Source organism: Mercurialis annua, linkage group LG4, assembly GCF_937616625.2.
Source record: "Mercurialis annua linkage group LG4, ddMerAnnu1.2, whole genome shotgun sequence".
NCBI lineage: Eukaryota > Viridiplantae > Streptophyta > Magnoliopsida > Malpighiales > Euphorbiaceae > Mercurialis > Mercurialis annua.
Genome location: NC_065573.1, coordinates 38531637 through 38544342, shown reverse-complemented (window position 1 = coordinate 38544342; position 12706 = coordinate 38531637). Strand labels below are relative to the sequence as shown.

General features: G+C 33.3%; 2 protein-coding genes across 4 annotated transcripts; both read left to right on the top strand.

The window, feature by feature from the left end:
• The first annotated feature begins 1194 nt into the window (after nucleotides 1-1194).
• Nucleotides 1195-5661, top strand: LOC126677085 (ABC transporter F family member 4). 3 transcript variants are annotated; one of them, XM_050371536.1, is made up of 3 exons: nucleotides 1195-1453; nucleotides 2028-4236; nucleotides 5437-5661. In XM_050371536.1, exon 2 carries the CDS (start codon nucleotides 2058-2060, stop codon nucleotides 4233-4235), a length of 2178 nt encoding a protein of 725 aa, XP_050227493.1. In that variant the 5' UTR covers nucleotides 1195-1453; nucleotides 2028-2057; the 3' UTR covers nucleotide 4236; nucleotides 5437-5661. The 3 variants fall into 3 exon arrangements, with proteins under 3 accessions (XP_050227493.1, XP_050227491.1, XP_050227492.1); XM_050371534.1 differs by having other exon boundaries at nucleotides 5376-5661; XM_050371535.1 differs by lacking the exon at nucleotides 5437-5661 and having other exon boundaries at nucleotides 2028-4509.
• Nucleotides 5662-6760: 1099 nt separating this feature from the next.
• On the top strand, nucleotides 6761-12541 carry LOC126679528 (protein HOTHEAD). Its single transcript, XM_050374575.2, has 6 exons — nucleotides 6761-7044; nucleotides 8070-8409; nucleotides 8794-9095; nucleotides 9926-10314; nucleotides 11240-11805; nucleotides 12347-12541. The coding sequence occupies exons 1-6, from the start codon at nucleotides 6966-6968 to the stop codon at nucleotides 12402-12404; spliced, it is 1734 nt and encodes a 577-aa protein (XP_050230532.1). The 5' UTR covers nucleotides 6761-6965; the 3' UTR covers nucleotides 12405-12541.
• Nucleotides 12542-12706: the final 165 nt, after the last annotated feature.

Sequence of the window (12706 nt, the reverse complement as noted above, 5' to 3'; positions counted from 1 at the left end):
TTAATTTTGAAATTGACTAATAAAACTGAAAAACATGCATGATCGGCTATATCTTAAATAGCTGAAAAGGTTGGTTTGAAATTAATACAGTAGAGTGCCCCAGTTATAGTCTTATAGAATAATAGAACTGTGAGGGAAATTATATTATAGGGGTGTGGAATTTTTTGGAATCTATCATCTTAGTGTTAGAACTTTTATATCTTATAAATTTGACATTTCAATATTTTAGATGTTTTTGGGTCACATGTGTACTACTACTGTCATTGTGTATGTTTATGCATTTTGGGTCATTTTAAATATTGTATGGTATTGAAGGTTCTCTTGTTGATGCTTTTTACAAATTATTTAATACATGGCCGAGATGCCTCAAATAAGAATAAGAATTAAGGTAGAATTAATATTGGTTCCTGTACTTTTTTTATTTTATTTTGTTTATAATTGGCCACAGTTCACAACACTGCGGATCGGACAGGTTGAAGCGGCCCTGAACCTCTCCTTGAATTGATTTATGGTGTATTTGTAGTGTTTTTATAATGTATTTACGTTATAGTGTATCTTTTATGTATTTCTGGTGTTTTCAGTATATCTATATTCTTTTGGTGTATTTCTGCCGTATTTTTAGTATATATATGGTGTATTTATAGTGTTTTTAGGGTATACACCATAAAAATACTACAAAAATGTCATATATACACTGTTATTACGCTATAAAAATACCATAATTACACTAAAAAATACAATAGATACACTATAACACACCAAAGTTACACTAAAAACGTGATTAAAAAAAATAACAAAAAAAGAATCTATAAAAAAAGAGAATAAATCATTAAAATCTGAAAAAGGTATTTGTGAAATTAAAAAAAAAATATTTTTCGTAAAAAAAGTTAGAAAAATAAAGAAAAAAATAATAATATAAAGTTGGAAATAAAATAGGAAATAGTGTAGTGTAGGAAATTCCCTCTAAAAAAATTGTTTGGCACATATTTTCTTCTCATATTTAAAAGTATTTCTTTTAAATTTTAAATTTTAATTTTAATTTTTTTAACATTTTCAGAGATTTTATAACATAAAAATTTTATAAAAATCTCCTTAAAAAGAAATAGGAAGTTGTTTAATGTTAAAATATAAAAAAAATTAAAAATATTCAATAGCAAACATAATTTCGATTTTCTTGTTTTTTATTTGGAAAACAAAAAATAGAGAAAATGGAAAGGAAATTGGAAAAGAAAAAAAAATCACCTGATAAAAAAACCTAAACACGTTTATCCTAAGCAAGTCGTTCACTTTCTCCGCCGTCCCACTTCGATCTGCCGTTCGCTTCGGTCTCCTCTCCGGTCTCTTTCTGTTATCGCCGCTTCTCTCCGGTGTCAATTCGTTGCTGCTTCAATTCATTTCCATTGCTGCTGTTCGCTGCTCCTCTCCTCTCCGCTGCCGCCGCCTGCTCCAACAAGTAAGTAATATTATTTTTTAATTAATTATTTAGACTATTTATAAATGAATCAGAATGCAATTTGATGTGCTTCTCAGCAAATTTTCTCGAATAAAGAAAATTTGAATTTAATCAACGGCGGTGGTTCAGTTTGACACCCCCAATAGACAAAGGGTTGCAAGTGTTTTACTAGTTAGACTTTTTGTTTCGATTATCAGCTCTTATGTCATGTTTTTGGGGTTTATAATTTGTAATCTGTGTTGGGTATTATTTATTAATCTGATGAACACTGTTAATTAGTTTTTAGTTTTCTACTTTGCTTGGCTATGGACAGGAACTAAGTCTCCACATATTTGAATAGAATAATGAGTAAAAAAAATGCCAAATTTTCTTTTCAATTATACCATTTGTTTATGTTGTTAGTTGATTTTTATTATTGCATCTCCAGTAAGTATATATTGGCTATACTCTGGCAAAAAAAAAAAAACTTAATGCGTCTATAATTGTAACTAAAGTTTTTGAGAGACCTATGATAGTTTTTTTTGGTAAGCTTAATATCAAGTAGTAATTTGTTCTTTTTTTCCCTCTCTGCCAGATTATAATTTTCGCATAATCGTTTTTACAAATGGGTAAAAAGAAAACTGATGAGGCTGGTGGAGCCAATAAAGCTACTAATAAGCAAAGCAGTAAAGATGGAAAGAAAGTTTCAATTGCAGCTATGCTTCTTAGCAATGATGAGAAACCCGAGAAGCCTAAAAAGGGAGTGGCTTCTTCTTTGAGCACTGCCAAAGCAAAGGCTCCTAAAGTGTCATCTTATACCGATGGGTTGGATCTACCTCCATCTGATGAAGAAGAAAATAGTTATGTCTCTGGAGATGAGCAAGAGCAGGCTGGGGGTAAAAAACGGTCGAGTAAAGAAACAATGAATGAAGGAAAGCCTCTTGAGATATCTGTAACCGATAAAGAACTCAAGAAACGAGAAAAGAAGGACTTGCTTGCTGCTTATGCTATTGAGCAGGCCAAAAAAGAGGCCCTCAAGGATGATCATGATGCTTTTACTGTTGTTATTGGTAGTCGGGCTTCAGTTCTTGAAGGTGACGATGAAGCGGATGCTAATGTTAAAGATATTACAATAGAAAATTTCTCTGTGGCAGCACGGGGGAAAGAACTCTTAAAGAATGCATCTGTTAAGATTTCTCATGGAAAGAGATATGGGCTGGTTGGGCCAAATGGAAAGGGCAAGTCTACGTTATTGAAACTTCTTGCTTGGAGAAAAATACCGGTTCCAAAAAATATCGATGTGCTTTTGGTTGAGCAAGAGGTTGTTGGTGATGAGAAAACTGCTCTTGAAGCAGTTGTTGCAGCCAATGAAGAGTTACTCAAGGTTCGGCAGGAAGTTGCATCTTTGCAAAATTTAACTGCAGCAGATGAAGATGGGAATGATATAGATGGAGATGATGTAGGAGAGAGGCTTGCTGAATTGTATGAGAATTTACAGATTTTGGGGTCAGATGCTGCAGAGTCTCAGGCATCAAAGATTTTGGCTGGATTGGGTTTCTCCAAGGAAATGCAGGGGCGTCCTACCAAGTCATTTAGTGGTGGCTGGAGAATGAGGATTTCATTGGCTAGGGCGCTTTTTGTGCAGCCTACTCTTCTTTTGCTAGATGAACCAACTAACCATCTCGATCTCAGGGCTGTACTCTGGCTAGAGGAGTATCTTTGTAGGTGGAAGAAAACTCTTGTAGTTGTTTCCCATGATAGGGATTTCCTTAACTCGGTGTGCAATGAAATTATCCATCTTCATGACTTGAAGCTTCATGTCTACCGTGGGAATTTTGATGATTTTGAAAGTGGCTATGAACAGCGTCGCAAAGAGATGAACAAGAAGTTCGAGATCTATGATAAGCAGGTAAAAGCTGCTAAAAGATCAGGAAACCGCGCTCAGCAAGAAAAGGTTAAAGATCGTGCAAAATTTGTTGCTTCCAAGGAAGCATCAAAGAGCAAGGCAAAGGGCAAGGTTGATGAAGACGAACCCCTGGCAGAGGCTCCCAAGAAGTGGAAAGATTATACTGTGGAATTTCACTTCCCTGAACCTACAGAGCTAACTCCCCCATTGATGCAAATGATTGAAGTCGGATTTAGTTACCCTAACCGAAAGGATTTCCGGCTATCAAATGTCGATGTAGGCATTGACATGGGAACTCGAGTTGCTATTGTTGGGCCGAATGGAGCTGGGAAATCCACTATTCTAAATCTTCTCGCGGGTGATTTAGTTCCTTGTGAAGGAGAAGTGAGGAGAAGTCAGAAGTTGCGCATAGGGAGGTACTCACAGCACTTTGTGGACCTATTGACAATGGATGAAACACCTGTTCAGTATTTGCTTCGACTTCATCCTGATCAAGAGGGGCTTAGCAAGCAGGAGGCCGTCCGTGCCAAGCTTGGAAAATTTGGACTACCAAGCCATAATCATCTCACACCAATTGCAAAGCTTTCAGGAGGGCAGAAATCACGGGTTGTCTTCACTTCTATATCCATGTCAAAGCCACACATATTGATGTTGGATGAGCCTACAAATCACTTGGACATGCAAAGTATTGACGCGTTAGCCGACGCACTAGATGAGTTCACTGGCGGAGTTGTCTTGGTTAGTCATGACTCCAGGCTGATCTCTCGTGTCTGTGACGATGAAGAGAAGAGTGAGATTTGGGTGGTTGAAGAGGGATCAGTGAGGAAGTTTCCAGGCACATTCGAAGAATACAAGGAAGAGCTACAAAGGGAAATTAAAGCCGAGGTTGATGATTGAGGTAGCAATTTCATTATCGTTCTAAATCATCAATTCAGCTTTCTTATTCCAAAAAAATATTCTCGAGCAATTTCTTTCTCATCGTTTAAAAAATCTCAAAAACTTGACTTCAAATCAGTATTGTATTATATGCTGACAATCATGACAGCCCAATTATGTTTTTTGGCTTAGTGGGATGAATTGATTGAGCTCTGTTTGCTTGTTAGAAATGACGACTTTTGTTTCTCTAAGATTCTTATAGTGGTAAATTATACTTAATAAGGCTTTGTTTTAACTTCTTAATTTTCTTGAATTGCATTGTTATGATGTGTTAACAAATAAATGGTGTCGGTAAGCTGATGGTTCTTATTTTAATGAGGAAATTAGACAGAATACTTGATTTCCTAAACTAAATATAAATTTACGGATGTTTTTTATTTTTTGCAACAAAAGTTTAAAAACAGAAATAATCACAAAAATACGTAATATCTTCACCGTTTTTCTTCTCATCACATTCATCCTCTACTTCAGGTAATGGTTCTCTTCTATTCTAATCTTCACCTGAGTTTTATTTTCCATTTTCTCTTTAATCATCGTCCTCTGTATTTTGTAAAACCTAATTTCATACTGTGTTTGATGTTGTATCGATTTCTAGTTAGCTCTTCAAATATTATGTTCATCAATTTTCATATTGTGTTTGACATTGATGCCTGATAGCGATGGCCTGACTAGCATTGACGGAGATACTAACTTGAATAATTGACCTAATTTGAACTGTCGGTGCAATTCTATGACTTGGGTAAGAAATTGCGCTATTAAATTGATCATTAATTTGGGTTTATTTTGATTCTTGACTGAAAAATTGTATCATAAATGGTAGCCATTGTTCTTCATCCTTTTTGACGTCCTACCACTGGAATTAGAAATTCTTTGTGCTTGTTGTTTGCCTTTAACTTGCATTTGATGATCAATAGTTGCCTAGTTGGTAGAAAAATTGTTGAAGTTGTTTTTGGTGGTGGTGGATGAAGAAGAGACATAATTATTGATTAGCATGCTCCTTCTATCATGATCTAAGCCTTTGAACTTGAATTGGGTGTTTTTGGCTGTGTTCAATTCCTCAATTTATGAGCATTTCTTCTTACTTACAATCTTCTTCTGTAGTTTTGTTAGATGAACAAATTCAGCTGACACCATAAGAATTCAGATGGCCATAAGAATTCAGTTGACAGGATTTTGCCAATTGCGGAGAGGATTGTTTATCTGCACTTGATTCGGAAGAAGCGACACAAATGACAACAGCAGTATGCAAGTTACCCGAAAATAAATAATATTTTTGGTGAATTTTAGGTTGAGTAAATTATATTTTTTTCTTTGTAAAGATGATTTATGAGATATGGTATTAAGGGTGAGATAAGTTGAGAAATAAGATGACATACTTTTTTTTTAATCTTTTTAAGTTTCTTTGTTGCAATTCATTGTCAGGTCACTAATTTTCTCCTTTTGGATACCTAAATAGCTAAAGTTCATATTTGAACCATAATGGCAATCAAAGAGTTGTCCATATTTTTGCATGAGCTTATCATAGAATGAATTATATCAACTTATTTCCGTCTTCAAAATATACATGCATGTGAGGGAAAATATAAAATAAACATCTCTTCAAAAACTAAAAATAGACTAGGTTGCATTGATCATTATTGGACTACTAAGTACTAACCAACATATGATCACAAATTACTCTTTACTACAACACAATCCTTTAGAGTCATCTTATTATGTTTAAAGAAGTACTTTTTTCTATATTTATTATATATAATGATTATATTTTTAATTATGCTAAAATAATTATTTTTATTGCAATAATAACACGGAAACCGTTTTTGACCTAAAATGACACTGTTTTCTTAAAAAATACAAATGTGATCTCATGTGTAAAAATTATAAAAAATAGATAGTTATTTATTTATATGCTAAAATTGAAAGTCGTGTTAAATACCTAAAGCACGTGAAATTTGGTGATTTTTTAGTGCATTTAAGCCTTTCTGAATTCAACACTAATGATTTTTCTGCAATTAAAATGATAAGAAACAAACTAAAATAAAAGATAAAAAAATTTGGTTAATATCACCCACGGTTTCCGACTTTTGAGCCCTCGGTCTACAAACTCTCAAATTTCAATCTTGGTCAGTAAACCCCTAAAATTTTAATTTGAAGACTAGTAAACCTCTACCATTAAAAAATCGTTAACACCGTCAAACTTTACTGATGTGGCATTATATTTGGCCTAGTTTAATAGCATGAAATTTATTGGCCTCAAATCAAAACTCGAAGGTTCTACCTATCAAAATTAAAATCCAGAGGGTCCAAAAGAAAATTGGATTCAAATTGTAAAAAATATTAGAAAAAGACTTGGGGGACTAATTAATTAGGTAGCTGAGTTTTCTCTCCCATCTTTCTTTCTTTATAGCTAATAATTCAACGAAAAAATGTACATATAACTTATTTTGTATTGTATATTAATGGGTCTTTATGTAATGTAAACTAAATTTACGTACTTTTCTTGGTACAACATTTTTCTTTCATTTCTTCAATTTTGCTGAATAAAAGCCCATAATGATTGTGGTTGTTGGCAAAATTTCGCCGACAAACTGATCAAGAAATCTTTGCATTTGGAAAAATTATAGCCGTTGAGATTGTAGAGTTTCTACTTTATAAATCAAAATATTTCGATAAGCACAAACAAAAACAAAAATGGGTTTTACTTTTTTTAGGATTTGGAGATTCTTTGGAGTTGTCTTATTGCATGGACTATGTACTTCTGCTGATCAAGGTACATTTTTTCATCATTTCTACTTACTAAAATCTTTCTGCATCAAACTATGTTGTACTTTATATTAAATCTATATATAATTATTCAGTATCCGGTCACTATATTAGAGCGGAAACTAATTCGACTTCAAATCGAGTACGAATAAATATTTTATAGAGTTTTACAACACCATTAATGGCAAATATTACTTTCTTTCATGCATGTTTTTCATTTTTTAGGAGTTTTTTTTATTACTTTAATGTTATTATTTTATAAAAATGATATTATGGATTGGCAATTATGAAAAGGCTAAATTGAAAGTAAAATGTAGGTAGTTGCCGGCCAATTGATATACTATAATTCCTTGGCTCAATCCATTGCTACATTTTAAGGGGATACATTTGGTTCAAACCTACTTAACTGATTTTTTTAGATCGATACAAACCAAATTTATAAAAATATATAAAAAATAAATTGAATGAATCAATTTGGTTATTTTTTCAGTTAACGGATTTTTTTTGACATTACAATGAATCTAACTGAAAAATCAAATTTTTTTTATTAGAATGAAAGAAATTAATTTGTATTTTACATCGATTTTTTTGGTTTGGCTCGGTTATTCGCAGCTTGGTGACATTCAACGAGTAAAGTTTATATTGTACCCATATTAGGTCTTGCTTAATTTATTTGGGAGTATAATCTGAGTATGTTTATGATTGAATGATGCTATATTAATTACAATTAGTCCATTTTATTACCAATGCTAGCTAATCTTCAACAATTTGTCCTTATACCAATTAACCAAAATTGCTTTCTTCTTTTTTAGCCAGTTATACATCACATTGTAACATTTAATAAACGGTCTAAAATTTGGTTAGATGTATTAAATTGGAAGGAAAAGAAAGTACACCTAACTAATTAATGCCTACTTTTATGGTTGAAAATGTGACACTACTACTAAATATTTTCTTCCAAATTAATACTACAAATTTTATTTTTACCTTTTCACTCATACCCCTAATTTAACCAAATTAATTTTTTTCCAGCACCAAACTTCACCTTTGTGAAACATGCAACTACAGCTCCATCAATATCATACTATGACTACATTATTGTTGGAGGTGGAACTGCTGGCTGCCCATTAGCTGCTACTCTTTCTCAAAACGCCACCGTTTTGCTCCTCGAACGCGGCGGTTCGCCTTACGGAAACCCTAACATCACCGATTTGGCCAATTTTGGTGCTCCATTGGCTGATCCTTCCCCTACATCACCCTCCCAACGCTTCATTTCCGAAGATGGCGTGATCAATGCTCGTGCGAGGGTGTTAGGCGGCGGAAGTTGCCTAAACGCCGGGTTCTATAGTCGTGCTAGCCCCCAGTATGTAAGGTATTGCAAAAATTAACACCATTGCTACATGTGCTGTTGTTCATTCTTTTAAACCTAAATATTAGTCGGCACGCTTAACTTGTACGCAACGAACAATTAATACAAAATGTATTTTTATCACCAATCACTCGATCTCTTGAATATGTTCAATTTCTATAAATTTTACGGAACATATTAATCTTGAAAGCATTTGCAGAGGTGTGCATTCGGTTCACTAGAACCTAAACCATTTTTTTATCAAATCGACTAAACTAAAATTTAATAAAATAAAGAATTTCAGACTAATCCAAACTGAATTAGTTAATTCAGCTCGATTTCCACTAATTTTCTATTTATTTATAATATCAAACCGTGTTTACAAACAGCGAGTTCTTGTGATGGCAGGGATGTAGGGTGGGACGGGCTACGAGTGAACCAGTCATACCGATGGGTAGAGAGGAGAGTTGCATTCGAGCCTATAATGAGGCAATGGCAATCGGCGGTGAGGGACGGGCTGCTAGAGGCCGGAGTGGCGCCTAACAACGGGTTTACGTACGATCATATTTCCGGCACCAAAGTTGGTGGCACAATATTTGATCATAGAGGTCATAGGCATACTGCTGCTGACTTATTGGAGTATGCTAACCCTAGTAGACTTGATGTCCTTTTGTATGCTCCGGTACATAAAATTCTTTTTAGAATTCAAGGTGAGTTACCAATATAATTTTCATTTATAATGTCTAATTCTTTTTATTTTTACTTATAGCCATAAAATCATGTTAATTTTATAGAAAAATATTGATCCGTATGCTCACAGTGCAACTCATATGAAAAATGATAATTTTACCAGATATTATTGACGTGTACTTTTTAATTTGTCAAATCAGTTGTATTGTAGGTGTTCAAGTCGGTAAATTTTGACAAATAAACTACAAAAATGAATGACAATATTTTTTATGTTTATTCACTTAAAAAGAAATTCTACAATTACAAATTAAATAATAGGACTTTAATTGAAAAGAGACTAAAGTTCAGGTATTGTGGATGAGGATTATTAGTGGTAAAGAAAGAAAAACCCACCAACCATATTAACCGAGCAAATCGGTGAATTTTGATTGGTTTGGTTTGATTAAAATGGTTAATTTGGTTAGTTCGGTTTTTATGTAATTTTTTTGGTTTTTTGGTTATCGGTTTGGTTTCAATTTAAATTATCCAAATTAACGTAACCAGCCAAATTAACTAAAATTTTATTTTTTTTGAAGTTTTTAAATTTTTCCTCATAATTTTGTCGGTTTTAACCGAACTGGCCGAATTAATCGACTTATTTGATCGGTTTGACTATGAAATTTTTTTTCTATCTTATTTGGTCGGTTCAGTTTTCGGTTAAAATTTCTTATTTGGTCGAACGGTTAGTACGGATAAGGAGTTATCGGTTCGGTTTCGACCAAACCGGCCGAATGCTCACCCCTAAGGATTACCTCCAATTTTTTAAAATTCAATCCAAATTAGCTGAACAAGTGCTTGTAATTTTGAACAGGCAAAGAAAGACCAATGGCTCATGGAGTGGTATTTAAAGATGCATCAGGGACTACACACAGAGCATATTTAAATAGAGGGACTAAAAATGAAATTATCATATCAGCCGGCTCACTAGGAAGCCCACAGCTCTTGATGATGAGTGGAGTAGGCCCTAAAGCCCAACTCAAGTTGCACAACATAACCGTTGTCTTGAATCAGCCCATGGTTGGCCAACTCATGTCTGATAACCCAATGAATGCCTTATTCATACCCTCACCGGTTCCGGTGGAGGTTTCGTTGATTCAGGTCGTCGGAATCACTCACTCCGGCAGCTACATTGAAGCTGCTAGCGGCGCTAACTTCGGCCGCGACACCACTCAAAGAGATTACGGGATGTTTTCTCCCAAGGTAAGGAAGACTAAACAATAACATTTACGTTTCTATATTTCATTAAAATTCATGACTTTATATTAATTAAGAATATTATTTTTTTCCTATCGTTATAGTTAAAAACTAAAGCAAATTAAAACGATTAATTCAGTTTATTTATCATAAAAAATTGAACTTTATATAATTCAATTCTCTTAAAAATAATACAATTTTATCATGAATAATATCACTTTCTTATGTATTAAAATGATAAAATTTATATAAAGGTTAATTACATATAAAATCATGACATTTGGACCAAGTTGCAAAAACAACATAACCTCTAAAACGTGTCAATCACTCACAAACACTACCTTTTATTTCTTTTCAATTTCATCATGCGCACATTTTTCGATGAAATTTTGCTGACTTACACACTCGATGGGTCTACCACGTATCATGTCACGTCAGCAAAAATGCCACTAAAAATTGCCGATTGTTACTTTTAAAAAAAAATAAAAGATGATGTTTGTAATTGACATATTTTAAAGGTCATATTATTTTTGTAACTTGGTCCAAAGATCATAATTTTATATGTAATTAACTTTTTATATAATATATTACAATGCAAACTAGATTTATTTTAGAAATTAGTATCTTTTCTTTTTCATTTTGATGTTTTATCTTTCAAAAGAAGAATCATTTTTATGTTTCAATAGAACTCAAAACTCTAACCAGACCGAAATTTATTCCTTACATCAGCTCATTTTTTATTTTCTTCAAAAGCCAATCAATTTTGACGTGGTAAGTACATAACCGACAAATGCACACACCTACACATTAGCACCCAACTCAATTTTACTCGAAAATTATCGAACTATGAATTATTATTAATCAACAAAGAAATCCATTTTATTCAGGAAAAAAAATAATATAAGATTGAGCATTTTGTGAAAATATGCAGATAGGTCAGCTGGCAACAGTGCCACCAAAAGAAAGAACCCCAGAAGCAATAGCAAAAGCAGTAAAAGTAATGGAAAGTCTTGCTGATGAAGCATTTAGAGGCGGTTTCATTCTTGAAAAAATCATGGGTCCTATTTCAACTGGTCATTTACGCCTCACAACAAAAAACCCTAATGACAATCCCTCGGTGAGATTCAATTACTTCAAAGAACCTCAAGATTTACACCGATGCGTTCAAGGAATTTCAACCATAGAAAAAATCATAGATTCCAGGCCTTTCTCTAGGTTTAAATATGATTACATGTCGGTGCCAACATTACTAAATATGACTGCACATTCACCAATCAATTTGAGACCTAGACATTTGAACACTTCAAGATCTTTAGAACAGTACTGCAAGGACACTGTGATGACAATTTGGCATTATCATGGAGGCTGTCAAGTTGGGGCGGTTGTTGATAGTGATTATAGAGTTCTTGGTGTTGATGCACTTAGGGTTATTGATGGTTCTACTTTTAACGCCTCTCCGGGTACTAATCCTCAAGCCACTGTTATGATGCTCGGAAGGTAATTATTTAGCCCTAATTATTTAGATTAATAGCTCGAGAAATCCTTGCGTAAATATTATGTGCATCATGTCATTTGTGGGTAGAGCAACATATATTTCACTATATCATTAAATATAGACATGGCCAAGGTTCAAGAACCGATAGTTCCAGTTAGGAACCGCCGGTTCACGATTAAAAGAAAAACAGTTCCACATAATGAGGAACTCACTTGGAACCAATTCAAAACTCAAGGTTCCAGGCCAGTTTGAGCCCGGTACTAGGTTTGACCGCTTTTGAGTCAGTTTTGACCGGTCTAGCTCCAGTCTGATCTCAGCCAAACCAGCTCATGGCCGTTATAATTACATGTGAAATTTTAAACTACTAATTAATTATATTTTTCATATGAAATGATGCAGTGAAGTACTATTGACTATCCCACAAATGACGTGTTTGACAAATTTTATCTTAATATATTCTATTATTTATTATTTGTTTAACTGATTATAATAGTCTGGCTTTGATAATCTAACAAAATTGGATCCGAGTTTGGTTTGGTGCAGGTATATGGGAATTAAGATACTGAGTGAGAGGCTCGCAATTGAAACTCCAACTAGTTGATCAAAAGATATGTAGTTTAAATGTATGTTTGATTTTAAAAATGGGTTGATTTTAAATCAAGCTTCCAGTAAATTTAAGATTTTTCTTGTCAAGAATGCTTTATTTGAAGAAAATAAAGACCAATTTATTTCTCTATATATTCATTTTTTCTTATACAAACTTGAAGAACTATTAGTCACTAATATAGTTGTTTGTAGCGAAAATTTAGACTGAAATTTATGTTTATTGTTAGAATATTGCATCCTTTTTTTGTTCTTTTGAAGAAATAAAAATAATGCCAAACTATAAATAAAGAAAAAAAA

Excerpts from the sequence above, each read along its gene's own strand:
- LOC126677085 (XM_050371536.1), top strand. The coding sequence starts at position 2,058 with ATGGGTAAAAAGAAAACTGATGAGGCTGGTGGAGCCAATAAAGCTACT.
- LOC126679528 (XM_050374575.2), top strand. The coding sequence starts at position 6,966 with ATGGGTTTTACTTTTTTTAGGATTTGGAGATTCTTTGGAGTTGTCTTA. Across the intron at positions 8,410-8,793 it reads GCTAGCCCCCAGTATGTAAG|GGATGTAGGGTGGGACGGGC; the intron begins GTATTGCAAAAA and ends TTGTGATGGCAG. Across the intron at positions 11,806-12,346 it reads ACTGTTATGATGCTCGGAAG|GTATATGGGAATTAAGATAC; the intron begins GTAATTATTTAG and ends GGTTTGGTGCAG.